We start from the raw sequence: 27,882 nt of genomic DNA on the forward strand, positions 1-27,882 counted from the left end.
CGTAGTGTCTAAAGAACCGTTCAAAGAATTCCGGAAACTATGACTTTTACTCATGAAAATAGTTGATGACTTCCGGTTTATACGAATTTCGAGACAAAGAAGATCAATCTTCTTTTTCCACGGTATTGGAGAGCTTTGAACGATTTTTCTCACGCAATTATCATTCAATGCCTATAGTCTGATTATAAAAAACGTTTAAAAAAGAAACACGAAATGCATGAAAATAAATCGATGCAGAAGAATTCATTGAAAAGTTGCGTGAAGATTGTATTCCACGTCCGCGATATACAAAAATATATGTATACAATAATTCACTTGAAACACGATTGTTGATGGTACAAATATAAATAATGATTCTGATACTTTCCACGAAATAATTTCGATCAAATGTATTCAAATTTTGCAATCTTCACGAAGCTTTAACTTTCCGGATACACTTAACACCTTGATGGGCTTGTGAAGATGATTGATAAAATTATATTTGACAACTTTTATAATTTACTCTGCCAAATTATAATTGATAGAAATAAAAAATTAAAGCATCAAAGTCACCCTCAAAGTGTTAAGACTCGATGAATAGTATCAATCCTTGTGTAGGCAACCGGGTACCTTATTACCCACTGAAGTTTCAATGTATAAAATTTCTATTTTGAAAACATAAAAATATCCAAAGAATCGGGATTCGTAGCGGCTTTATGATACTTTGAGAATGGGAAATATGGAAATGGGCGTCCGATTACTTATAGAAGGGTTAATGTATGATTCACAGGATGATAAGGAGAGGAAGAAGGTGAAGAAGATGGAGGGTAAAGTAGAGCCAAATACGATAAAGATTCATTCTTTAAAGTATAAGAAAATCGTGGGGGTGATTTGGCATCGGCTGTACTTTCTTAATGTCGTACAGGAGATCAATGCTTAAACATGGGTAACGAGCTGTAATCTAAATCATATCTTTTTTCCCCAATTTATCATTCTCGAGACTGGTCTGTTTTTTTACTGTATTTTCAAACATATAAAAATTATTTTTGATATTTCATAATTTCGCGATAATTTCAAGGACTTTGTCGATCGAAACTACCGCGAAATTGGTTTAATTTTGTGTCCATTTTTTTTTTTATGGCATTGAGTAATCCGCGGATTTTCAACAATGAGGAAAGGTCATTGAAGATTCGCGGAGATTGAATTTGTAGACCAGACTCGAGCAGAAACTGCACCTACGATTACTACCTAATATCTTTCTTAAAATTTATAGGTATCCTACAAAATATTTATATATTTCTTGTCTCCTTATGCTCATAATTATGTATTGTGTGCAACATCGTTCATCCACCCTTGCTGCGTGTCTGTGCCGAACGAACAATATATTACATTAATCAATTTCATGAAACCCTTTCACTCTCTTCCTCGCCTTATATACGGGGTGTATCGTGTAACTGATGATGCAAATTGATTTTGAAAATTCTCATGTGACCCTCGAATTCGTAAGGATATATAATAAATTTTGAAATTATTGTACGTAGCATCATCACCAGTTACCTGACACCCTGTATACGTAGGGTGTCCCAGGTTTTTCTCAACCAAATAAATAAAAATAAGAAAAAGATGTTATAAAAAAGACGTCTATAAACCTTTCCTTATATCACACAGTTTATATATTTTTTTTACACCCTTTGGGATACTACGAATACATAAACCTCCGGTTTACCTATAATTTTGCAAAAGAAATCTCAAATTCAACTTTTATACAACACTGTTTCCCATTTTCATCGACAAAATAATCCCAGGAAAAACTCGGGACACCCTGTATGTACTCTAAACGTTACTCTACCTATCCTACTGCAAAAGAAGATACGGACACGATGAATTACACATATGTATATATCAAATTTAAAAAAAAAAAAAAAAAAAACAAAGAAAAAAAAGGAAAAGAAAGGAGAAGATAGCAACAACCATGAAATATCGTTCTTCCTCTTGTTGTCCATCGTATCTGGTCGTTGTTATCAATTGTTGTTGCCACTTTGCAATTTCCGTGACACGGTTACGAAAGTGCACGACAACGGAAAACGGCACTGTACTATTTTATCATGCGTTTTCGGGGTTTTTTTTTTTTATATCTTTTAATTCCCCACCCGTTAACCATGGTGGATAAATCTAACATGAATGGCACAGCCAACGGACCTAGCACCTCTTCTCTGCCAGAAAGCTCTTCTTCGCCTTTCTCCGTTCCTCCTGGCAGCGATGCGGCGCGTTTCCGGTCCTAACTTGATGGAAGAAGACATCGAGGCTGAAGAAGGAAGCTCGAAGGCCTCTTAGCTGCGTATCTGACCCGCGTTACGGGCCATCTTCTCCGGTGGCTCTATCATGCTCTTCGTGCTACCGTTTAGGCTACGCTTACGACTTTTCATGTAGTCTGAAAGCAGACGACAAACAAAAAACATTGTACATACATGTGCACATACACAGGTACGAGTTATTTTTCGACCTTCTTATCTTTATTGAGTGCGATTGAATTTAATTGCAAAATTCGAACGATACCATATCTGAATGACCAGGACATGGTACCAAAACTTTGTCAATATTAGAATAACCAACGCTAAATATCCGATGTATAAAGGTATCTTTTTATCGAATAGGTATCAAATTGTTTTTTTTTTTTTTACTTAAACCAAAATTATTATTAAAAGATAGGTGAATGCGTGTTATCTATACCCAATCAAAAGTTTATATTTTCATACAGATTAACACAAATTACCCTGTTAACAACGCTAGCCTGCTACTAAAAACTGTAAAAAATTTGGAGCGAATGTATACAGATCGGTAATGTTTAAAACGGTTTTAAATCGGAATGTTTTTTAATCGCATGCATACAATATTTGACCTTGCGCGGGAAATCGCTTGAACGATAACCTCGGTAGTATAATAATAATAACCGACTCACCGTGCCCGTTAATTATATCGGTGGTAACAGATAAGATACGAACGAATCATCGTTGAGCTCGTTAGAAGTTAAAGCGTGCCAGAACGGGAGGGAGAAGGTAGAGTCGCGGGAGATGCATGCAATTTCGTTTCTTCTATACGCGAGAACGTTGTTTGCGAACCTTTAATGAGTCACGATATAGAAAGCATGCACAAAAACACATTTTGCGACGGTCTGATATACTTGTAATCATGACTCATGTCGTTTCGGTATATTCGACATTGTACGAAAGACAAAAACTTAGCTGCTCTTCCTACCCTGCCACCCCTTTGTCAGAAACATTTGGCGAATTTCCACGGGGAAAATTCGGCACATCTGTTCGATTTCCCTGGCTGGTAACCCTCTGCCTTTTCTAAGCTCGATCGACGCGATGCCACGCGACAGAAATTATGGTGATTGCGGGGGAACAGCTGCGTCGGCCAGCGTAAACCCTCTTCTGATCTCTCAACGCAGCTTTCCATTAATTCCCATCCCCAGTTGGATTTCTATTAACTTTTATTATCATTTTTCTCTTAGGTATCGGGCACTGTACTGTACCAGATGTTTCGCGCGCGATTATTACAAACTGATGTCTTACGAGATAAGAATATTAGCGGCAGTGTTTTGAATCGTGTTAGCGGCTACCGGTAACCGAAAATAAGTAAGAAAGATATAAAATGAGCCGGTGCTTCGTCACCATTTGCGAATGTGTTAAATACATAGCGAATCGGGTACATCGCATGCGGGTTAAAATCCGCGTGTCCCCAGGTAGAATCTGATTTTAAATACCAATCGTCCTCCCTTCCGCGTGGGGCCAACCACCCCGGTTTTTCAGGGATGCACGATTGTGAGCACAGCTGATACCCCCATGCGTATAACGCGCAGGAGGCGCACGCACGAAGGTCTCTCGCGCTCCACTCAACAAAAGGCTGATGTGACCCCGAGGGGTGCACGCGGAAGAGAATACGAACGGGGGTGCAACCCCATATGGACTGTACAGCTGACCGCGTGGCTCATTAATAACGTACGTTAGGAAAATCAGTCGGCGCCCCCATCGTACTCACGCTTCCAGAGTAACGTATACACCAATCCAGAGTACGTTAAACGCGTGCTCGTTCTCCCGTATACTTGAAACGGGTAGAATTCGTCGAAACGGGCCTCACCTATCGAGAGATCAAAACGCGTCTGGTCTATCGATCCCGGTTAATCGAACAGCGAGGCTATCGTACATTATCGTGAAATAATAACGGTTACCATCACGCGTAGCACGTGACCGTGTGTCTATTCCATCTGTGGTACGAGAGTGGCGATGATAGAGAGCTAATTAAACGCAATTAAACCGACTTCTAATTAAGTAATTACGTATGTATATCAAATATTTTTCTTCCAATTAATATTCTCAGTTTGCTCTCTGTTTAATTTGACGGTTCACAGAGCCTATCGCTTGTGGTTTATCGTACAAGGGATTCCGTGCTTTGCGAGAAGAAAAGCATGGATAAACAAAAGCAGCGTCGCGTGCTGTAACGACGCAAAATGTGTTTACACGCGTGTAAGAGTTGCATGCATGGCGAGACACATGACGAGTCACGTCCAGAAATAGTCGCGTCGCGTGGGTGGTGTGCACAGCCGAATAATAAATAGGCGAAAAAAAAAAAAAAAAAAAGAATTGGGGGAACTAGACCCTGAGGTGTAGGCACGGACGAACAAGATGGCCGATACGCGAGATTTGAACGCGACACGGAAAACCTCACTCCAGGAGACACCGACGGAAATGACAACCTCTCTCTAGTCGGAATATTTTCAGGCCGAAAGGAAAAAATAAATATCTTCGAGCACGTTCTGAGATGGAGAGACGCTCCTACCGCTTGCTCCGGGCCCCTCGCTTAGGGACTTCCGTATTTTGTCAAAATTCATCGAATTAACACGTTACTCACGGCCGCCGATGACGCGGTATTACGTCTCGTTTTTTCCAAACATATTTTCCAAAATTTGCATAGTTGATAAAAACGTTTACCGAAAAACATTTTTAATATTACTATATATCGAACATAAACTATGTAAATCTTTGAATTACGATTACAAAATTCGTGGCGGTTAACTCGATCGGATGTTTGGACAATCGGCAGATGAATTACGAATAATATTTATCGTTATGTCATCCTTGTTTACGCTGAAGCGTGATAAATTATCAAAGCATGCTTATCCGTGGCAAAAGAGAAAAAGAAGTATTTGCGACCGAATTTTATTTCAAACTTTATCGCCAATTACGATGATAGTGCGATAGTTTATCTGTCTCGTGACGGTAGGAATATTTTCATTGTTCGCCGTAATCGATCTACTTATTAGAAGTCTAACCGCGATAATCGTGCGAGATTAACGAGAAATTTTCTATATAGCCAGAAGAAACGGGTATAAGAAGACCGGGTGCAATTCGTTCCTTTTATCAGGTGCTTATGTAATTACGTAAATTGCAACGACCTTGCCGGTCGGCGAATTTGATTGACCTAGGGTATATGCTTCCTGTATAAATAATGCCAGTGAATTAACGTAGACAATGCGCGCCTCGATCGAGCGGAATAATTCAGGAAATCTCGTGTTCGCCAACGATTACGTAACATTACGCGTGTTACACTGAAGAGATTAGTGTTTTTATAGCGCGAAAAATAATTATGCACTCGGCTGCAGTATAAGGATAAGAATCGAGGGAGGAGTATCTCATTTCCTTTTGATTTTCAGAGAACTTGGGGGGAAAATTTAAGGCAGATCCTCTTATAAAGAATAAGAATGAATAAGAATAATTGTTAAGCCCTTTCTATAGAAATTTCCTTAACCCTAGAAAAACGGAGTCCTTTTACTTCTTCTTTGGTTTTTCTAAGGTTAATTTTCTAAGGAAAAAATTGCACGCGACTATACAATTATGGCATTGTGAGCATTCTACTCCGTTTTTCTTTGGATGCAAGGAAGGAAAAAAATCTCACACAAAACGCTATTGTTTTGGTTGCGATACAATGACGGCGCAGAAGAAAAACAGAATGGTAGAAGAAGAAACATGGAAAATAAAGATTTTGCTGGTGTAAGTGCGTAAGACTTATCGATACAGAGCGCAACTGGTCTAACTTGAAAACAAGCGGTTCATTCACGAAGAAGCAGTTGGTCTTACTCGTTAAAAGGATACCTTTACAAATAGACGAGACTGTTTTTCTGCAACTTAACGTTATTACCGTAATCGGTACGCTATTCTTTTTTTCCACAATGGTATCGCGAAAGAGCCACGTGTTCGTACTACGATTGCATTAATGATGAGATAAAGAAAAAAGCAAGGCGTTATCGCTTACCGGTTATGGTGGACTGTTTCCTCGTTGGTAAAACAGGGGTAGTTGGTTCGACGATGTACATCTTTTTGTCCGGTTCAAAGTCGAATATCTCGTTCATGGTGACTTCGCCGATTTGCGGTACTCTTGGTTCCTGAGGTGGCGTTCTCTCGGCTTTTTGGAGAATCGGAGTCGAGGGAGATTCTTTACGATGAAATTTGGTGGCTGGCGGCGAGTCCCGTACCTTTCTAGGTGTACTAGGCGCGTGTTTCCTTAAGTAGGGCATACCTCTAAGGGCGTAGGGTTCAGGAACTACATCCTTAGATGTAACCAGCTCCCACTCGTACCTCGAGTTAGCTTTTGGTATCTCCAAGTGAAAGTCAAATCCCCATCTCTCAGCGTCGAGTATGGATTGAGCGCGAAGTTCACGCTCCGCCAATGCTCGAGCCGCGGCGTGATCGACGGGTCCGAAAAGGTCCCTTCGGACACGGGCAAGGGCTGCTCTGCTCGGCACCGATCGTCCTCCACCCAAATTCCTACTCATTTCCGTCATCATCACCGGATTCAACACTCGTGCGCTCATATTTCGTTAGTCTTTTCACGTTAGCAACGTCGCCGTGTTCTCCTTCACAGTTATCAATAACCTCAACCACTGTTTTCTTTTTTTGCGAAGAAACAGCTTTCGTTCCTTTTTCTCGAAGTCGAAACTCTTTTCTGTCCGTCCCGGTCTGTGTTCGGTACGCGATCCGGGGCACACCGGTCCACACTTTCGTTTGATTTCAACACGCGCACGGCACAACGTTAGAAATCGTTTTTTTTTTCCGTATCGATTTTGATGCGTCTCGTTTACGGAGATGATTCTTCCAGGAATCGTCCACAGAACGTTGAAATACTCGCGGCTTGCGAAAACGTGGCAACGTTGTCGTGGCGCGACCCACCGAATTTCGAATAATGGCCGTGCTCCGAGCGTCGCCTCGCGACTACGTTGATCGTTCACTCGTTCACGGATGCGACAAACACTTTGCGACGATGATTTTTCACGGCACACATCCGTGAATCGGTGGATATATTTCGAGTCGGAGTATACGCAGCATCGATCAGCTAAGCGGCGTGCACGAGAAAAACCGGAAAGTTTGGCAACACGGTAAACACACTATTGCGCACCACGGTGAGAGAGCAAGAGGCAAGATAGCAAAACGACGGCGACGAATATCTCGGGCTTTCTCACAGTTCGGTACATAGTTCCACGCTTGGCACGGGTAAGATGATTGTAAACAATCGATCGTAGAATAAAATTTTAGTATCCTTTTTTCTTCTGTCTCTCACAAATTCATGGCTATAGCCCGCGGGAAAGAACGAACCGGCAACGTTGCACGCACTTGCGCGTGAGCTCCAAGAGACGGCAAGCGTGTTTCGATGTGTGTTCCCGCTAAGATTACGACGTCGTTTTCCAAGATTTAAAACTGACTGCGTGGCGGTCCTGTACCTTCCCAACAATGACGCATTTGCGTATGATGATGCACAAACATGTATGTATCACTTTCGGTCCTCTGAGATCGGCACAGAAAAATATATTTCGACGAAAACGTTATTGCACACGGCCCGAAAGCACCAATATGCTGTGCGCCGACACAGTGGGGAGCCACCGAAACGACTCCGATATCGAGTACAATCGAAACGAAAACAATATCACGATTCCCGCCAAACACACGACTGTCAAGACACGCGCGTGGTTCCAAGTTCGGTGGAAGGTCGTATACGATTGCGCAGTTATGTTGACGCTGAGGAGGTGCGTGCGTGCTCTGCGAGTCACGGAGTTGCGCGAAGACACGTCCTACACGGTTAAAGCGCCCTCTAGCGACTGAAGTGCGCGACACCCGCTGCAAGTGACCAAGCCTATAAGCGCCTCGGTCGCCTTCGGCTATTCTCGGCTCCCGTTCGGCTTCGTCTCCTTCTCCCTCAGCGCCATCGCAGCGTAGAAGCGATATAACCGCCATTTTGCAAAGTATAGTTCGTTCGACCTGAGCGCAACACTTCAGAGTTTTGAAAATACGTACGAGAAGGTTGTACAGTTATTGGCCCCTTCCACGGCAACATAAACGAGCAGAATGCTGATCGTAACCATTGGACGCGTCCCAGTATGCCAAGCTCTATGGTGGATACCTTCCCACTTTACTTTTCCCTCTTCGACAGACTACTGAGAAGTTTAGAGGTAGCTCCATGCATTTCTTCTTTTTTATTTTCACCCTTTCGCGTCAAAACGCGCAGCGGCATTTATCTGATCTCAATGTAATGTTAATTTTATTAAAAAATCAATTTTTATGACTATATTCCAGTACCATCCAAATCTGGTAACCCCATGATGTATGTATTAGTTTTGAAACCATACTTTAAATTTGCAACTTGCATTGATAAGAACCTAAAGTTGATTAAATGAAAAAAAATTAATGGCGTTGTGTATTGACAAAGGGGCGAAAAATAAACAAGTCCAGCTTTCAAAACAGCGGCTGTAATCTTATCACGGACACTCGTGCGTACGTTTATTCGACGGATTTCTATGTTTGCACGGCAATACGTTACGCACGGTGAATTTATTTGTATATTATTCAGATTATCATCGACATTTATTTCAACTGATAGAAAGTACTATACTTGAACACCAGTGGTGAGAACTAGAGCACCTTATTACTGTTACATATAACCTGAACGCAAAATCTTATCTTGCAATGATAATTTTGGTTAACTGAAATGCAAAAGACCAGACGGGTTAACTTGCATCCATATTTGCTTATACTGTATCAATATGCAAATGAGTTTATCACGATCCGTTGATTACTCCTTAATGTTACTCAATTTATTTATTCAGCGAAACTTTGTTTAAAGTTTAAGCCATTAAGTATAAATAATAAACATGAATTTGATTACGCGGGCAAATATGTTATCAGTACCGCGTATAATTACGGATCTTGATTCATTACATATTGAATTTTATATGTTTCGTAATTGACGCTTCTCAAGTAGCAGCTGTTTCAGTTACGATGTTGTTAGGATAGGATACGAGATCAACGAGGCGAATCGACACTTTTCAATGATAATTGTCAATTTACCTCGTTGCTGTTCTCGTGGCCTGAATCGTTTATATGCCTTCTGTAAAAGGCAACAGGGAAATGGTTTTCTGTCGTTCACGAGGTAACTCGTGCCGAGCGAACTGTATCATAACCGAGCGTCACGACCAATCAGGGAGCTCGTTCTTCACGTAACGTTGAATGGTGTTAGTGTATATATCCGTGCGGCACAGTATGGCTGCCGGAGTGGCACCACTGTGCACGCGCGGGAAATTTCAAACGTTTGAATTCGATAGATTCGTAGAAACAGTTTTATCTACAGTAGCTTCTCTTAATTAAACTACCTAAGATTAACATAGAATATATCACTGCTATTTTTTATTTAGAAATTATGGATAATTGATCCAACGGAATAATGTAAAAATAATAAAAGTAACGGCTCGTAAATGATTTGAGCGATTACGAATTAGAAAACGATGAAGCATAGGAATAGCTTCTCATGAGAGGTGTGGACGAAACGTGTTGTGGGAAATGAAAATCCCACGCAATATTCAGGAAGTGGTGAGGGTGGCACCGGATGCATCTCAATGAAGGGGAGAACGAACGAATGAGTCGCGTAAAACAATCCTTTTTGCAGAGACTGTGCCGTCGTCTCTCTTTCATCTGCGGTTAGGTGTAGTACCCGTTTAGCAAGATATTTCGTTCCACAGGTGTTCTCTCGTGGCGTGTTGTGGACGAAGGATAGAAAATAAACACCGTTTCCTTCTATCATAACGTCTTCTCGCCCCCCCTTGGTTGGATCTACTCGACGGTGAGCAGTCCTAGATTATTTATCAAGGAAACCCGTGTTTATACAACCTGAATAGGAGAGACGGCCGGAAGACGCGTGGCTACATCTGCGTCCACGTGTTTACCAACGACCACAGTCACCTGTTTCATCGTAAGTAGAATTTTCGCTATCAAATCCGTGTTTATCGTCGGGTTTATGCTATCTCGTCGCGTGCACGACACTATAAAACGAAAATGCAATGACAAGTCGATCTTTTAGTCGAGCTCAAGGTGGTCGAGATCGAGGTTATCGTTAGATCATCCTGTAAGTTTATGCCACGATTCATTTACATTCTTGACACTTGTATTCTTAAGCCTTTCGTTGAAAGCAAAAACAAAAACAAAAGATACCAAAGAATCGTTCATTAGCGACGTTTATTGATAAAGAAAGTTCGTCAAGTTGGGAAGGTTCAATGGTACCGTGGAACAATGAAGCTGGTGCACAGTATACGGCAAATATCTTTTGTCGTAGTCGCGATTGTGCCCACTTCCGTGGGAATTCGCGGAACGGAAGTGCAATTTCTGGCAATGGGGTACACCACCAGCACCGTGACCAGCTTCCATAGTGCGAGCAACGCGAAGAAAGAGAAAAATAAAAATAAAACAAATCAAAGATTCTTAAGAAGCGATGCCAGGTGCATGAGCTGCCTTCTCACGAGAACTCGAGATTAATTTTAAGAAATCGTGATACTCGTGGAATCGGGCGAGATTGGTTTTGATTTCAGTAGAGAGTAAAAAGAAAGTAAAAGGTCCTTTGATGGAATTCTGTTCATAATTGAATCTTCCTTCGTATTAATTATTCGGTTATATCGTATTAATTATTCGGTAATTTTTTGTGATACGTGAGCAGAGTCATTCTGTACCGAGTGAAATATGTATTTACTTCGTCTTATAAGATGCATTCAACAGATGCGTCATTCTCGTGCCTAGAAATTAGGTCGTACATTCTCGAGCCATATGCTCGAGAGTATCCAATTGGTCTGTATGAATCCTGTAATTGCAGCTGTTTTATTTTATCGAAGTAAACCAGGGGTGAAAGAAAGTAACATCAGGCGTTGATTTATAAATTTATAGATAAATATATTACTTCGTTCGTTTATAAAAAAGAAGAAAAAATGATGAGGTACAAAGTCACCTTGTATAATTTATTCACATCATAATATCATTCGTTAGCTAATCGCGCGTATTGCACACTGTTCGAATAAATACATTAATACGTTATCAAGTTAAATAATCGTGTAAAAATTGTACAAAACTATTATAAATAATACGTTAACAAATATCACGATTTATAGATTATCGAATTGCCATTAAAAATGAATAATTTCTCGTTGCTTTATATTTAAAAATAAAAACATGGTTACTTTGGTTTACTAGCGTTGCGGACATTCGATAATGCCCAGTCTGACTAGAAGTCTAATTAATATCTTCAATTAACGACTTTATTTAACTAACAGGCTAATTAATAAACCTTTGAATAAGTAAAGTTTTCTTTTCTATTCAAAGTTCACGATTCCTGACTTGCAAAGGCAATTTCACTAAAACGTCTTTTTTGCTTCAATCGAATGAATAAATTCTCGTTTTTTTTTTTACGACAAAGGATGTCACGTAACTTGTTTCACGTACTGTCAGTCATGTTTTCGCCATCTCTGTCGTCCAAGTGTTCCTCCATTGTTACGTCGTCATCCTGCGTATCCTCTTCCTGCATCGTTCGCAAATTTTCTACCCGATTGCTCGACTCTAAAGGTGTACCGATTTCATTTCCGTGTTCGTCAAGCTTCACCCACACGTAACGACCAGGTAGGGGCTCTTCCTTTTCAAAATCAAAGTTCCACCTTTCTTTAGCCTGTGTACAAACGAAAAACAAACGATATTCAAATGGAAAGGGTTAAGATAATATTCTTAATTTATTACGCACATTTTCGCGATTTTTTCGAGCCTCCTCGTAGAAACAATTCGCGATGTTGTCCTCGACACCCGAGTTTCGCTCTGATTTACTCTCGTTATCGTCGTCTTCTTGGAACAGTTTTCTTCTTGCCGAATGACCCCTTTTTTCCTCTTGCATCTCGACGTTTGGGTGCTGTATCGTGAGTCGGGCCCTTCATAAATTAAGATCAAATACGTTAAATTTTGTTTCAAAATCTATCGTTTAATAAAAGGATTAACCATCTACGTGACGCGCACAGTTGAGTATAGATAGTACTGCTTTGTGGTTTGTAAACAATGTGATATGCATTGAATGAGTTGTTGCAGTATGGAGTGCACGAGTCTAGGCTCGGATGCCAGTAAAAGAGAGATAGCAAAAGAGAAACCCGTAGCACTCTCGGCCAATGTGCCGTTGAACGGATGTATTGGAATGCATATCACTTCCTGCATGAACGTACGGTCGCATACCGGATAATAGTTATTATTCCATGTATGAAGGAGATGAACGTTCACTCATATTGTCAAATCTTCAATTGTCAATACTCCTGTGATCTCGCTTTCTTTTGTCGAACGCGTAAATGTGACACCGTTCTGTCAAACGGTACATGTTTTCTGATTTCTACTTTTTCAAAGTGTCGTTTAATTGTAAAAATTTAAGGCAGTCGTGAGAAAAGTTATTGCAGAGCATTCTATAAATACGTATGCATGATTGTAGCGGTCCTCTTTGAATAACTCTAAGTTGATTGATAATCAACTATCAGTTTCGTTATCATTGTATCTCACTGACCTATTCAAAGTTAAATGACTCGAGAAAACATATCAATGATCACTTTCTTTCTTGTAAACTGTTCCGCGTATCTGTCAGACAAATTGTGATTCGTTTCTGGTAAAATAGGTCTGTATTTTATGAGCTTCCAATGAAATTGCAACGACTACTGAGAAGGCTACTGTACGGTGTTTTCATGATGCAAAAGTTAGCGGTACTAGACTGTGTCACCAGACGATTTGTTTCTTTACACGATCACAAACTGGTTTCGTATCAGAACTTTCGCTACAATCAAATAAACCTCGAGCTTACTCAACCGTCGTGGAATAATTATCAGAGCAGACGAGCAGGTGCTAATTTTCACTTAACACGTTTAACAGTCTCATAAGTGATCTCAAAGTTACAGCATAGAAGTAGAACGCGTGAAAATAACAAAAATAGAACCGCAAGTTATTCCTTTTCAAGATCACACGCGTCGAAAAGAACATAAATATGAACTTGGGATGATTGTTGAAATTGTGCTTAACATGTACACTGCGGATGTCATTGATCTTCGGTTGACGCGGATTCGTATCACATTCACCCCCCAGCGAACGTATTAATTCAGTTAGGTGGTGTTGCGTTAATCAACCATTTTAAGGATAATTACTCGCAAACCCTTTTAGTAGAATCGTCAAACGTTTTAATTTTACTTTACACGGTTCATTATCTCATCAATCGAACCTTATAAATTTTTACAAATCACGATTTCATGTGAGCAGTGTTGCACAATTTTGGCCAAGGTGGATAATCAAAGGGTGTGTAAGACAAAGAAACAGGAGCACCTGCTCGAATATCACATCCGCCAATAACGGTTACCTTCTCTTTTATCTTCCAATATGATTGTTAATTATCACGCCAATCATGTTACATGTTTTGCGAAAGTGAAATTGCCATCAAATGAATCGTGCAGAATCTCCGATTAATTATTACAGTGACTTACAAATTTGTTCACACGAATCCGGATTAATACGTTAACTACCATGAGTCACAGGTAACCTCAGTGCATTTAAGCTTCTCGCTTCCTACCTTGCATAATTAACGTAATGTTAACGTTATTCAGAATTCGTTGTAATTTTTTAAATTCGTGATACGTGATGTAAAGAGTTGATTACACAAGGTATCAGAGGATAATTGTAAATTACTCCAAATCGTATTATTCATGGTCAGCCAATGTGTTAATGATTCTGATTACAAATCTGTCTTGCAACAGCTGTGTTAAATCATATGTACACAAAACAAGAACATCACACTTTGAACATTCAAGTTCAAGAACAATATCCATCACCTTCCTCAAAATTTCAAAATTCGTATCGTGAACGGATTCGCCTATCCACTGCCCACTCGATGTGTTGGTCGAAATTCACACTGAAAATCCATGCATAGTATTGCATAGGTTAAACTTGCTGATAACACTCACATCTTTGGGATCACCTTCATCGTTTAATTGGCCTGATAAGAATATCTTCGCTGATTAATCGCGAATTCAATGGTATCACTGATCACTGTCACGTTTACCAATAATAATTACATTGAAATTCCATTTTCGCGACAATATCGAACCCGTGCTATTCACTGTCAGCTGGCGAAAACTTGTCTCAGCTCTGGAATAGCAACGCGATCGATAGCATAGCATCGTTTTCGTCGGGGGTGTGGACTCGCGGTAACCTACGAGGGGGTATTTTAGTGCGCGCGCACGAGCTTGCAACCAGAGATAGCCGGACAATGCGCATTCGCACGGATATCGATATTCGACACTTCGATATTTCAAACTGTGCAATTGTATCTCTCCGTCTACATTTTTGCTATTTCACATCCTGTGATTAACCCTTGCGCGTTACTTGCATCCAGTAGACCCGAAACGATTCGCGTCTCGTCGTTTCATTTTTCAATTTAAGTTTCTCACTTGTCACCTTGCGTAATTAACGCAATTGCAATTGCTGCGTAGTTTGATTCCATACCATATGGAATCTAACGATAAATTATAACTAAGGATAAATTATTAAATTGTTCACCTGTTACGTGAAACGGGAGTCTTTTCGATCAATTCACATTCACTCAATAAATAAATAAATAAATAATTAAAAATAAAAAGTACAGTAATAAAAGAGAGAATCAGAAATGTTGCGGCTGGTGCAATGCGTACACCGCGACTGGCAGAAAGTTAGAATAGTCACTTGCATCCCAGGTGCAGCTGACTAGCCTAGATTTTGCTTGCAGCCTATTACTTGAGAGCAATGGACGCATGCGCGAATATCCATTAACCAAATGCTTTATTGTGCACTCGTTCATCACCAAGTGCAGCACTTGTTATTCCGGCTGATGACATCCGTCCATGGAAAACGACGCGCTCTTCCGCAAATAGATAACGTTCGAGGGAAACGAGGAAAGAATTCAAGGAAAAAATTCTTCCTACGTATCTTCAACTTATGAATCATCTATAACGAGACTTCTTTGAATAATTTTTTATTGTTCTTTTATTTCTCGCAATAGAAAGTGAATATCGATCGAAGCCCGGGAGCTTCAAAGTGTAGGATGATTTGATATCGATTTTCAAAGAATCGACAAGTGCAGCTTTAGGTAATTTGATGTCTGTAATTCAAAATGACACATCGATATCATTGAAATATCATATCGAATTGTTCTCGAACGATAAAACTGATCCTTGCGCAGCGATCGATCAATATTTATATAATCGATAAAAGGTTATTTCGATCAAGAAAAATATGTTTATCGAGGAGAAAAAGCGAGATGTTAGCGTGCACTCGCGAGAGTATAGCAGCTAGAATGACGGGAAATGGAATGCTAGGGAATTCTCACATAGAGATACACTTGGTACTCTCCGGAGAATTCTTCCAACGCGACGGTCGCAAAAAAGGTGACGGCTGAGAACAAGCTTCACCTAGCAACTCGGTTCTCCAGCGTTTTCTTTTTAGTTTTCCTTCACCTTACAGCAGAATTTCCTGGTTTCGTTCGATCGTGAAACGTATGGGAACGTATTAAAGCGAAGTGTTAATACGACGATCTGATCCAAAGTAAATTCGCGTAGAAAGAAACTCTTGATCAATCCGTAGATAGAAGTTGACCATTTGGAAAGCATCCAGGTTAAAGTTTGCAATGTTCACAACGTGTAGTTAAACGTTTCGCGCGTGTGACTAGCATGAACATGTCTCGCTCGACGAGCGTGCCTGATTAATATTAACGCTAGAGTACCGAACCGTTACTAACCAAAAAAAGAGGAAGAACAACTGTAAACGCATATTTCTTTTTCTCGTTAAGCTACGAAATTCCCGTTCGAATTAGTTCCAAACGGATAACCTTATCGTAAATAAACTTTCTTCCCTCGCTTGCAAGTTTCAAAGTGGAGTCTCATCAAGTTCTTGAATTATTCTGCATTTACATACATGTGCATCATCCCTAACGAAAGGGTTAAGGAGTGAAGTAGATTCGCAACTCTTTGCGGATTACTGCTGCACTAACATTATCTACGGATATCAAAAGTGCCGCATTTACCTTGACAATGTCCTTGACTGGGTTCGTTATCGCGGTCGCATTAATTGCAAAGCTTTTTCAGTATCGTTGAAGCGTATCGTGCCTTATCGTCAGACCGTTTCAAGCTTGTTCAATATTATCAAACAATGGATTGCGTTTAATGTTTGAAGATGTTGTTTACGTGCCAATGGTGATAATTTAATTCTATTCTGATCGATTGTCCAATGTACTTTCTTTCAATGTAATAAATTTTCCTCAAATCTATCGCAACATCAAAGTAATTAAACATCGAAGAATAATTGAATGAGTCACGTTGAGTTAACAAGGATGGAAGAGTTAAATTCGTGGAGCTGATCAATGGTGACCATCATGACGGTCAATGTACGAAATACTACAGAAAGAGAAAAAAACGTTGCAAACAACGATTTCAAGAATGGTTCCTATGAATGGAATGCATATTCATTCATTCTTTCGGAGCAATCGTCGATGCACATGTGGATTTCGACATATGCTAAAAGTCTTCCGTACCAACTGTCGCTTCCTGCATGTATCCACGGACCTTGAAATGTATTCTCGCGAAAAGAAATCACCTCGGTCACGCTTCGTTCAACCAGAAAACTCGAATAAAAGAAAGTGCTTCTTGAATATAAGAACGGAAGGAAGGAAGGCAAAACTGTCTTCCCGCTTCGGATTTCTACCAGGGGTTGAAATCTTTAGCTTCCTGTATTTTAACCGAAACGAACGATACGATGGAATTTTAAATATCGGAACACGTTGGGGGACACCTTGACACGGTTTAATAATTTAAACACCCAGAAATGATTGGAAGAATAGTGTTAGCGCATCGATTGTATCCTAATGAAGCTAGTTGTAATGCTTTCACTTTTTTTAAACGTATTCCACAGATTTGCACTGATTTCCATTTCTTTTAATCATCGTTCTTGTTATTCCTTTTTGTCTGGCATGTCTGTCTACTCGGTCTCTATAAATGTCCCGCCCCAACACGATGCCGAGGAGACAGATTGGCCGCACGTGAGACGCTCGCTTTTCTCCTTGCGACTTTCCGCCCCTGGAAACGTTCGTCAGGATGAAAACGTCCGACAGGAAACATTCTGGAGGACGTTTGGAATCAGACGTGAACCCTCTGTAACGATTTTACCCAGACACACCGGGCACATACGAGGAGGGAGTGATTTTAAGGGTGTCACCAACAGTCTGGCCTCTAATGGATAGGGTTCGTTGCATTTATTCCTCTTTTTTTTCCTTTATGGATGACTCGGTGGATTGGAGGGCTGAGATCGTAGAACTTGTACAAGGGACGAGAAAATGAACAAACGTGTTTCGATCGACTGTAATTTTATATAGTTCAGAGTTAACTCTTTTATGGGAGATTGAATGGCTAGGAAGTTGTTCCGCTTGTAAATTCACGATAAAACGGTGATGTGAAAATAGGTTAAACTATGCGTAGAATGTAAGCGGGTGTTCGACTTTTCTGTCGATTTCAGGGACGAAAATAGATTCACGTAGGTCGCGGACACAGCTGCGGATTTCTATCTACTATTTATTTCGTGTTCGCGGCTCGTTCGTCCATTTGCGGCAGGTCAGTAACGTTGTTCACTGCCCACGTATCGTGACACCTAACAAACGACACTCTTCTGCGACAACACTTTTCCATCGCGGTAAAGAGTCGTGAACTTTGCGAATTTTACGATGCCCGTTAACCCTTTCTATCCCTTACGCGCCTACGTTAGAATATTTTATCTATCGATTTGAAATATTAACGTCGGTTCATTTAATATTTCTATGTTGAAAAATTCAAGGATACTCGCGTCGTTGTAACACGATTAAGAAATTTAATCCGGAAATTTGTCGAGGGTCTCGTAGGTATTGTTCTACCGACAATCGCAGGGCCCGTTGGATACTGTTTTCGTGAAAAGATATATCTATAGAATAAAGGTGTCTCTCTGGCGCTGTGGGTGCATTCAACCTGTCCGGAATTTAAAACCCTCGCACAATAACCTCACCTTTCGTACGCAAGAGAAATCCAAGACTCGGCTTGTGAACTCGAGGAGCACAGGAAAGGCCAAACCAACGATGTAACGTTACACTATTAAATCCCGTATGAAACGCTAGTCACCAAGTACGCTCCTTTACCGTGAGTTACCGGATGCAGGAACGACCGCAACACTCCGGCATCTATGCTGTGCGAAGGGATGTTTCCTATCCCGAGGGTGAACGGTACTCGAGTCCTGGATTTAAAATGAAAGGTGTGGCAATGTTGGGTGATCACTGATCAAAGACCAAATATGTTATTGTATAAGCAAGCATTTCGTAATAATTAATAAAAGCATCAATTAATGCTTGAAAAACGATCGAATGAAAACAAAGATTAACAAAGAGTTCGAAGAATTTAAGATATCATTCGAATATTGTCTGACCTTTCTCTGGATGCCAGCGTATCGACGAGAATTTTCTCAGTTATCTTAACGTTTTTCGCAACGGGTACCGTTCTGTGCAACTTTACCGCAATAACTGAAGCTTCTTTGGCTACTTTACGAGGTGCAGAACGCCCGCAGCGCTTCTACGTTTTAAGGCGCCTTGTGTGCATCGAACTTGCATCCATCTACGTGTATCTATTTATAAGCGAAACAACGTATATCCCTCTCGTACTCTCATGTCGAGGCTTACTTGTGCATGGACCATACGCAGAAACTTAACACGCACGTGTTACGTGCACATGTGTGTGCCGGGGTTTAACCTACAGAAAGGAAGTCTATTTCCGGAAAAAGAAGGGAGTACATCGAAAATATCGAGAAACAGCCGGTCTACTGTAACTTCGGTGACGAAAAAATCATCGAGTTTACCATTTATGATTTTTTAGTCTGCTCGATAAGGAGTGCTATTTCTATATCGCTGTCTATTTTTAAGGAACGTACCTATACGTATACGTCATTCGTATCGAAAGGGTTAAGAGCTCGCGGAATGCATTAACAGAGCTGGCGCAAGAACGTCTGACCGTTTTCGCGATAAATTTAAAACGTTCGTATCTCGTAGTCGAATCGTACCATTTTGCAACCACTTATCTGTAAGTGGATGCACTTTCGGGCGAGCAGTCGAAAACTGACCGAAGCTGGCTTGCTTTGGAATGATAATGAAGAACGCCTCGAGGTCGTAGCAGTCTTTGAATTTTAAGTGCTAATCGTTCTGTTCGTGTCGCAAGTACGATGTACAAATCACTTTCTAATCGATTTCCATTTTCTACCGTATCAGCGGCTTTGACAGCATTCTATTCTAGAGATTAAGAACAGCTTCGTTAATTTCCTAGTTTGCATTCATTCCGATTCGCTTGACCTAAATATTTCTAGTCGTAGCGTAAAACTAGTAGCTCTAACAGCTAATTAAATTCTGTTGACTCATCATTCTCGGTGTTTATACCGCGATCAAAGTGTTTATTTTCTCGAGCTATATCGATGCCCTGCGAAACTCGTCCCATTCAAGACGAGTGTAACTTGTCCATGAACAGACGTATGTAGGTAAGAGAATAAGGTAAAAAGGAAAGAAACATGCAGTACAACGCTTTGCTAGGAGGCGAGGTTTCCGAAGGTGGGGATTCGTTGGCAGGATGCCTCGCCTAGATCCTGTCTGGAGGCCGAAGATAGGTCCTTCGAACCGTGAAATCACTTCCAGCCTGAATATAAAGAGCGAAAAAACGAGTGTTGTCCGTTTGTGTTTCCCTCGTTCCGTACCACCGCCTTCGAAACTGCCTCGCGGCTCGTTCAACGCCTGTTACCCTTCTTCCCTTTGTACTGCAACGTTTCGAGTGCACCGTACCATTCGAGTAATCGATCGATTATCCCCCTTTTCGAAAATTCTTTTTCTTATATTTCATTTTTCACGACCTTAGTGTAATTAGGATTTCAATTTATTTTGAGGAATTTTTTTCAAAATTAATCAGTCGTAGTAACGAGCCAACGACAGGTGCAATAATCGAGTTCGTAACAAAGATTCCCACAATGGACCCACCGTGAGAGATAGACCGAAGGACGATGGTCGATGGTTTAATACGGTTGGTCAGTTTTTGCGGTAAGTCTTGGTCCACCGATCAGCGCAATCGGAGTAGAGGTTACCGTGGGACATCTGCTCGGGAAGCATACGCTGGTTCATAAGCACATCTGAATACTTGCTTTTCAAGTAACCACATTCAAGTACCACTAAACGGTATTAATTCGCAATTGAAATAAAAAAAATGTAGTAAAATTAAGTTAACAATAGGAATGTTTGAAATGTTAGTAAAGGTGGTGATATTTCTTGTTTGTGAATTTACTCTGGTGTTTAGTGAATATTCAAAAATGGGAGGGGTAAAAAATGACAAATGATCCTCGCGTGTCCAGGCAAACGGTCATCCGGACCAGTTTCCGCGAACCTAATGAAAAAGGGTTAAAAGGACGAAGGTCCGTCCGATATGAATGTCCTTTAATTAGAGCAGCCGGTTAGTCCCCTCTGCAACCCGTGTTTACAGAGTTTGTATCCGTATTAGTTAATATGGAGGGCAATGGAGTGCTACCGTTGGAAAATGAAATGCCACTTGGTAAGTTCGTTAAGCCATTGTTGGTCATCATTCGCTGATTCTCAATCGGACATTGCCTTTTTCGATCCCTTAGATCATCATGATTTATCGCTATTTTGATTATGCTCCTTGTGTTTGTCGGTTAAATTTTTGTCTGCTAGACATGTACGGTTGAAATGTTTAACAAACTTGTTTCATTTTTATGGATACTCGATATGATTTATTACTTGCGAGTATTCTTCAATAGTAATTTGCATTTTTTTGGGACGTAACGGTTATGCTATATTTGTCATTCTGAAATAGTAATTAACGTGTTAATTGCCATGGGACGTGTAATAAATTTAATATAATAAAATAATATCAGCAATTGGCAAGCATTATCGAAGATATATATATTTTTTTTTCAAAAACCTCTGATCACGAATTACATGGAGATAAGCGAGAATATAAAAATGGAACAGCTCTAAATGACCGTTAATGAACCAACCGACGCGTCGTATAAAAAGTGATCGATTAATCTTAGTTCCATGAAAGAAAAGAAGTTTGATCGATGGCATACCGAACGACGATCCATCAAAACCGAACCACCGGAAGTTTGTTGGGTTCAGGTGTAATTTTAACGTAAACTACTTTCACGATTAATTCGATCAATTAACTCTGCACCGATGAGGAGACTTGTTTTGAGAGGATGATTCAGAGAGAATTTTGAAAAGTTCAAATTTCATCCGCATTGTCGTCACCTTTGCTCTCTTAATTTTCCCTCATAATTTGCTCCGTGCGTGTCGTAACTCTTTGTCATCTTCTCTATCTTTTTTTTTTTTTTATTCTACGCCCGAAACTTCTCTCTTTTCTCGAGTAATTGGATATCGCAACGACCAGGTCCTTAACGATCCTGGATACAATAACGCGATGAGATCACGTCCTGTTTTAGGTTTCCAATTATACTCTGAAGCTCCGAGACAGGAACCAAAAACTTCCCTCTTAATATTCCGCACACTCATTAAGAACTAAATGATGATTAATATTTCGACTTCTGTGTTAAAATCAAAGACTTCGGTATAAAAAAGTTTATCGTACTTTTTGATGCAAGCTTTTTATTGCCAGTTGAGAATTAATTACACTCTGTAAATCTTGAAATTGAATATTTAATTGTACATACAGAATTCAAACACAGCCGTATTGGTTACCATTATCGAAATGACCAGCTAGGATGACAGCCATTAAAACCATGAACCAGCTGCTTCCCTTCGTACAATTCCCCCCTTGGTAGAAGACCCTGTGGCGCATCACGCATTATAATTAACCGTATATATACCGTGCTCAACCACCCCCATGTTCGAGCCACTTCAAAGATAAGTAAATGCCTGGACACGCGTTTACACAGGGTGTATTGAAAAAAATCCGCCTTCCTTCTATCGTCTCTACCATATTATCTTTTTTTTAATAATACTTTGTCATCGAGTAATTTGAGTATAGATAATGGTAAATTTTCAATTATTTTTACTGAAAAAAGTCTGCCTCCCTTTTATTGTCTCTACCTTATTATCTTTCTTTTTTGTAATATTTTGTCATCAAGTAATTTCAGTATAAATAATGGTAAATTCTCAATTATTTTTACTGTGAGAAATAACGAGCACATTGAAATTATTTTTTTTTTCTTCCACCCTATAAGTTCACCCCCCACGTGTGCCACAGACCACCATGGAACGATTCCAGGTGGATGTTACAAAATGTACGTTACAAAACGCTTGCCATATTTTTCAGCTGTCTAATTTTCAACTATTTCAATCGACTTTAGCGTGTCGAACGTTTAAACGTAGCGAATGACTAAAGATAGAAACTTTTAGTTAATGCATTGACCTCGACAGATGAGCGGTGTGGCCCATAATAATTATCAAGGATACAATTTCGTTCTCCATTGATATTATAGTGACTCTATTATTTCTCAAATAATTTTTGAAAAACTATGTGTGCCAGGGTATCAGTAATCGAACACAATAGATAGTTATGAAAGCACTGTCGTTTATTATTAAATTTCCACTTAAACAACTAAATGACTAGACATTTTTTCCATTATTCTAAACGGTCAGATATACAATTAGGACTTTCTCCAATCTCTCTCGGAAGACGAGACTAAACAACATGGAGTTTCACCTGTCGTATTCGATCATTCTTTGGAGGTGCTGCATTGTTGCTTCGCACGAGGAAGCAATCGATTCAGGCTTTCGATGGCTCACTGTGCTTCGAAACGACTCCTATACTATTTTGTAATAATAAATAATTTTGTGGAAGATCACTATCCTATTGCCTATCGACGTGTATATACGTCGCCTCCGACCTTTTCTTTAGAAAAATAATGTAAAATTGATTGCTACGTTTGCTCGTCGCAACAGTGAGCACATCCAAACCTCCATAAATTAATTTGATGCGATATGTACAAAAAAATAATATTATAGTTAACAATTAGCGATTGATACGCTCTAACGAAGGACATTGGTCGACGATAATTTACAAACGACGAAAATAAATATACAGAATTCGGAATAAGGAAGTAGCCGTGAGATTTGTTTCCTCAGTTCTGTGCCGCTTTCTTCGATGATTTCATAGTTGGCTTCGTTGTTTTCGACGTGGTTTCGTTCTGTTGCTTCGAGGCATCCATCGACGTCGCGAGAGGCTTTTTATTCACGTCGCACACCTTTCGAGCTCGCCAATAATCTGTAACAAACGAAACGAGACAAATTTTAATTAACTGTAAATCGATGCTTTCATTTTTCGAAAAATTCGTTGCGTAATCTTTCGCGTGTCAAAAAAGTATCATCGGGAAACTTTTGTCGCAGAATCTTGAAGGGTCAGTTTATTGCGACGCAGGGTCAAACGGTGTACGAGGAATACACCACGCGTGAAGCAGGAAAATTTCCACAACAAAAGCCACGAACGAACAAAACGTCTTGTGGACAGCCTATTTTTGATCAGGTAGTCACCTGAGCGCCCTTGCTGTTTCCCTTTTTACTCGATCTCTCGTCCCTTTCTCCAACCGGGCAGGTGCGATTCCGCGTTAATGGTATCACGCTGACAACTTCTTGTTTACATTGTTCAGCTTCTTTTTCTTTCTTTCTTTTTTTGTTTGTAACAAGACTGAAAGTAGCGATCCAGATTGAAAGGACCAAAGATCGAGTGAAACAGAAATCATTATCAACCTTAAACTAAGTTGTTCGCGAGTCTGAGAGTTTAACCAACTCGTAAATTATAAAACGCACCCTTTTTTTCTCAAAGTGTACACGAAGTGGTTTTCAATTTGATCGTTAGCTTTATGATTGCAAATTGATTCTCCAGGGTCCGATTGAAAAAATCAAGGGTCCTTCGTAGTCGATAACGACAAGTGCAAAATCGTAGGAAGGATTGCGACCATATGTCGAGGACACAACGATCCTTTTTCTCGACTTCTCCCTTTTTCGCACTGGTTCGCCATATGGCGCGCGAAATCGAGCTACCTTAACCAACGTCCTCCGCTTTCTTCCCTCGTCTTGAATTCCGTGTCGAGGATTTCTGTCTGTCAACATCTGTTTCCTCGCCTAGCCTCTACTACCAGATATCCTAGGCTCGACGTGGACCAACCTCTACCTGTCCATATGTTTCGAAACGAGATTCGGGAACAAAGATCGAGATTACCTTTGTCCGTGGTTCCTCTCGTGAAACTACACCCACCCACCTTTCTCTCTTCGTTCGTTCTTCAGCGTTTTTCAATCGAACGAAAGATTTCCAACCGAGGTTTTCTTAAAAGGAGGTCACTCTATTTTCGATTCTTTAAAGAACACACGTGAAGAACCTGAATCTACCTTCTTTCTATTCCGAATGCACCGGGAAGCTTTTCAGGGTCTATCGAGGCTCTAGATCCTCGACGATGTTCAAACGATTTTAATTCTATTTGTATAGCTTGGAAATTCTTGTTTTTTCATATTAGGAAGATTAACGTAGAGTTTGAAAAATGTTGAAAACGTAAAAATCCTTGGTGCGATAAAATAGGCAGGTGTAGAAGAAGGTGTAGTATCGAGAAGCAAACGGATAGAACGTATGCAAATGCGATCGTAAGGAGTACCCTTATTGCGACAGGTGGCATACGACCTTCCAAAGGTCCCGCAGTCGGTTCGCGTGTTCGCGGCTTTGATTTAATCGTGGGAAAAGAGTGGATTTCCTAGTGTCGTATTAGGGGTAAACAGGTGCCAGTCGAAAAGGTACTGCCTCGTTTCGTTGACTTTTCGTACAGACCTTCGTACGAAAACTTTTTACATTATTATTCCCAAACGATCGTCACCAAAATATGCACATGGTCAACAAAATACAATGTCCAATGGTGCAATGGTCGACCGTTGGGATCTATGTAGCAAGTATAGCTCGGATGCCGGTAGGACACGTTAGACCCAAAGAAATTCGAGGAATGCGATCGCAAAGTTCGTCTGACTCGAAAACTGAAGCCCTTCGATGAGTCAGAGGACCCTTCGGATATTTCGTCCGTCTTCAAACACACCAGTGAGTCATACGCCGTGATTCACTGGGCGACCTGCGAGGATACACCTAAGATACCTTTCTACCTCGTTGCAAGCCGCCCGCGTATTCATACCAATTCGAACGTTTTAACGTCGATGCTTCGACAAATATACCGGAGAAACTTGTTTCTCCTTGCCTTCGCGCGAATTGATCCAGCAAACTTGGAGCAGAGCGTTTCGTTAAGATAGACCAGCGGAGCGACGAGACGAGAGGCCCGCTTGAGTGAGAGGGAGAGAGAGAGAAAGGGCGGGTCCAATTACCATGTTAGGTTTGTAATTTTGGAAAGCGATAGTGGCCGGACGGGAGGGTCGAAAGTTTCTGGACAGCCGCGTAAAACCAGAAGCTTGATGCGGTAGGAAGAGGGAAGACGGAAGGAGGCGCGGAGGAGCGAGGCTAGACTATAAGAAAACAGGTCGGAGCCACGCGACCGGCTCTGCGCATGCGCTCTACACCTTCCCTTTCCTCGCCGAACCCGGTCGCTTTCCCGCCAAAAACCTACACGATACTCCTGACTGCCACGCTACGTTTATCAAATTTATTTCGATTCATCCGAATCATTCCGTTTTACGAGCCTCGTTCTACGAACAAATTTTTTAAAATATTATTATTTTCATTAATTCCGTTTGATTTACAATTTTCTATTTGCTTTGAATAATATTCTTAAGTTGTTACCATTTATGGACAAGTTCGAGAACTCCCATGGTACTAAATTTCCTAAGTAGTGCTGAGTCACACTCGATGCATCACGTGTATCCAAGAAACCACTACGCTCCATTATCTCTCCCCACGGGAAATACCATACATTTTCGACGTGAAGTTTAGTCACGAAGCGAGGAAGTTTATCGAGAATTGTGGGCTTACCGTGAATATTAGTCTGCCTGGAGTATGGGTTGCTCCGTTTCTTAGGCGACTGTTCGTATTTGTCGTTGCACTTTCTCTGATAATTGTTCTCCTTGTCCTCGGATCGTGGATCGACGCCCCATCGTTTAGCGAATTTGCTCCTTTCCGCGTCGAGTGCCTCTTGTAGCATCTCCACGGTTTCCCTTGAATTCGGCTTGCCGAATAAGCAACGTGGTACGCGCGAGGCCATGGTCGTGCTGGACAACACTGTGAAGTGAACTTCGCGACAGATCGAAGCTGCCAGCATCTCGAAAACTTCTTATGTTTCAATAAAATCGAGACAATTAATGCAGATCAGAGAAATCGGCTCGATCGATTATGTTTTGGACTGTTCTTTGGAAAACTTCAAGTGACCGAACAATTTTCTAATCGCTTCTTAAAGAAACGCTGTAGTCAATGGTAGGAAAGTCTTGACGCTTAGTTTTCTTCGCTTCCTGGCGCACAGGGACCCTCCGCAAGTGGTCTGGAGGACACTCCGATCGATTTTTTTCAACGTTTCTGTCAGCTTTTCTCCAAATGTCGACGTTCTATCTCACAAAGACACAGAAACTAAACTAGGTAAGCTGGTCCTCACCGTTCGACGGCCAGACTCGTTCTGTTCGATACTGCACGACGACGAAGCTTGCTCCGAGTCCGCCGTTTACCGAAGCCACGAGGTTCCCTGCCCCACCATCAACCTCCTCGAGTTCAAATCTGATTGGCGCGCCAACGTGGATGCGCAGTAAAAATGGCGCGCACTTAACGTATCGTTGTCTCTTTTACACCAATGGATTCTAATCTCTTTTAACTTACCGACCACGTTTCGCCTCTCGTTTCTTCGTCCCTGTCGCACTTTAGTTCTTCGAACCGTCCAACGGATTATGCTAAACGATTTTCGTCAGAGAAGGGAAGAAACTCGCGCCATAAAGCTTACCTTTTATTTTTTTCTAAGTAGCACGTCGTATAGAGCGATCACGATCGCGATTGCTACTCTTCTCTGTTCGAATACGCCGCGCTTTCTTCTTTCGAAAAATCATTTCCGACTTTTCCTTATCCCAATTCTTTATACACTTGGGTTTGGAATAGAACGATTCTTGATGGATATTATTCCTATATAATCATTATTTTAGTGGATAGGGATGATTGTTGCACGGGGCGCAACGTGCTGGAATCTTCTTGTAAGTTCGGTAGAGGGATCAATTGAAAGGAACATCTTTGAAAGGTTACAGGTGTCGGGTATCGCAATTATTTCCAATTACTGACTCACAGATTCGGGAGGCGTACAATCTTTGTATGTATTTTCGCGGGAAGTCCGGTGTTCTGCGACGAAAAGAAAGAGAAAAAAGAACGATCGTTCGAGAGCAGGTGGACCAGACAGGAGGGAGCGGCAACGGAAGAACGAGTTTCGCGTTGAAAATTGACCGTCACTACGTTGCAATTCCTTTTCCCTTCGCGAACAAGTATTTATTTTTTACAACAATGTTCGCGACGCAGTTAAGTCATGTCCA

General features: G+C 40.8%; 3 protein-coding genes across 8 annotated transcripts; all 3 read right to left on the bottom strand.

Moving 5' to 3' along the window:
* Positions 1-1,883: 1,883 nt before the first annotated feature.
* On the bottom strand, positions 1,884-8,136 carry dap (cyclin-dependent kinase inhibitor dacapo). Its single transcript, XM_034315349.2, has 2 exons — positions 6,292-8,136; positions 1,884-2,410 (listed from the first exon to the last, which is right to left on the bottom strand). Exons 1-2 carry the CDS (start codon positions 6,848-6,850, stop codon positions 2,310-2,312), a joined length of 660 nt encoding a protein of 219 aa, XP_034171240.1. The 5' UTR covers positions 6,851-8,136; the 3' UTR covers positions 1,884-2,309.
* Positions 8,137-11,725: 3,589 nt separating this feature from the next.
* Positions 11,726-18,935, bottom strand: LOC117600233 (uncharacterized). Of its 6 annotated transcripts, none has more exons than XM_034315354.2 (4): positions 18,822-18,935; positions 18,538-18,632; positions 12,079-12,259; positions 11,726-12,006 (listed from the first exon to the last, which is right to left on the bottom strand). In XM_034315354.2, exons 3-4 carry the CDS (start codon positions 12,223-12,225, stop codon positions 11,779-11,781), a joined length of 375 nt encoding a protein of 124 aa, XP_034171245.2. In that variant the 5' UTR covers positions 12,226-12,259; positions 18,538-18,632; positions 18,822-18,935; the 3' UTR covers positions 11,726-11,778. The 6 variants fall into 6 exon arrangements, with proteins under 6 accessions (XP_034171245.2, XP_034171242.2, XP_034171246.2 ...); XM_034315351.2 differs by lacking the exons at positions 18,538-18,632; positions 18,822-18,935 and adding exons at positions 14,312-14,343; positions 14,423-14,897; XM_034315355.2 differs by lacking the exon at positions 18,822-18,935 and having other exon boundaries at positions 18,408-18,548.
* A 3,924-nt stretch (positions 18,936-22,859) lies between these two features.
* On the bottom strand, positions 22,860-27,018 carry LOC117600065 (uncharacterized). The gene is made up of 2 exons (XM_034315021.2): positions 26,357-27,018; positions 22,860-23,665 (listed from the first exon to the last, which is right to left on the bottom strand). Exons 1-2 carry the CDS (start codon positions 26,640-26,642, stop codon positions 23,523-23,525), a joined length of 429 nt encoding a protein of 142 aa, XP_034170912.1. The 5' UTR covers positions 26,643-27,018; the 3' UTR covers positions 22,860-23,522.
* Positions 27,019-27,882: the final 864 nt, after the last annotated feature.

The sequence above is a fragment of the Osmia lignaria genome, chromosome 15 (assembly GCF_051020975.1).
Source record: "Osmia lignaria lignaria isolate PbOS001 chromosome 15, iyOsmLign1, whole genome shotgun sequence".
Taxonomy (NCBI): domain Eukaryota; kingdom Metazoa; phylum Arthropoda; class Insecta; order Hymenoptera; family Megachilidae; genus Osmia; species Osmia lignaria.

What these genes read in the sequence shown, in the direction of transcription:
- LOC117600065 (XM_034315021.2), bottom strand. Translation starts at nt 26,642, where the DNA reads ATGCTGGCAGCTTCGATCTGTCGCGAAGTTCACTTCACAGTGTTGTCC. An exon ending in CAGGCAGACTAATATTCACG is followed by an intron (nt 23,666 to 26,356) that starts GTAAGCCCACAA and finishes CGTTTGTTACAG; the next exon opens with ATTATTGGCGAGCTCGAAAG.
- dap (XM_034315349.2), bottom strand. Translation starts at nt 6,850, where the DNA reads ATGAGCGCACGAGTGTTGAATCCGGTGATGATGACGGAAATGAGTAGG. An exon ending in GAAACAGTCCACCATAACCG is followed by an intron (nt 2,411 to 6,291) that starts GTAAGCGATAAC and finishes GTCTGCTTTCAG; the next exon opens with ACTACATGAAAAGTCGTAAG.
- LOC117600233 (XM_034315351.2), bottom strand. Translation starts at nt 14,331, where the DNA reads ATGAAGGTGATCCCAAAGAT. An exon ending in ATGAAGGTGATCCCAAAGAT is followed by an intron (nt 12,260 to 14,311) that starts GTGAGTGTTATC and finishes TAATTTATGAAG; the next exon opens with GGCCCGACTCACGATACAGC. An exon ending in CTCGAAAAAATCGCGAAAAT is followed by an intron (nt 12,007 to 12,078) that starts GTGCGTAATAAA and finishes GTTTGTACACAG; the next exon opens with GCTAAAGAAAGGTGGAACTT.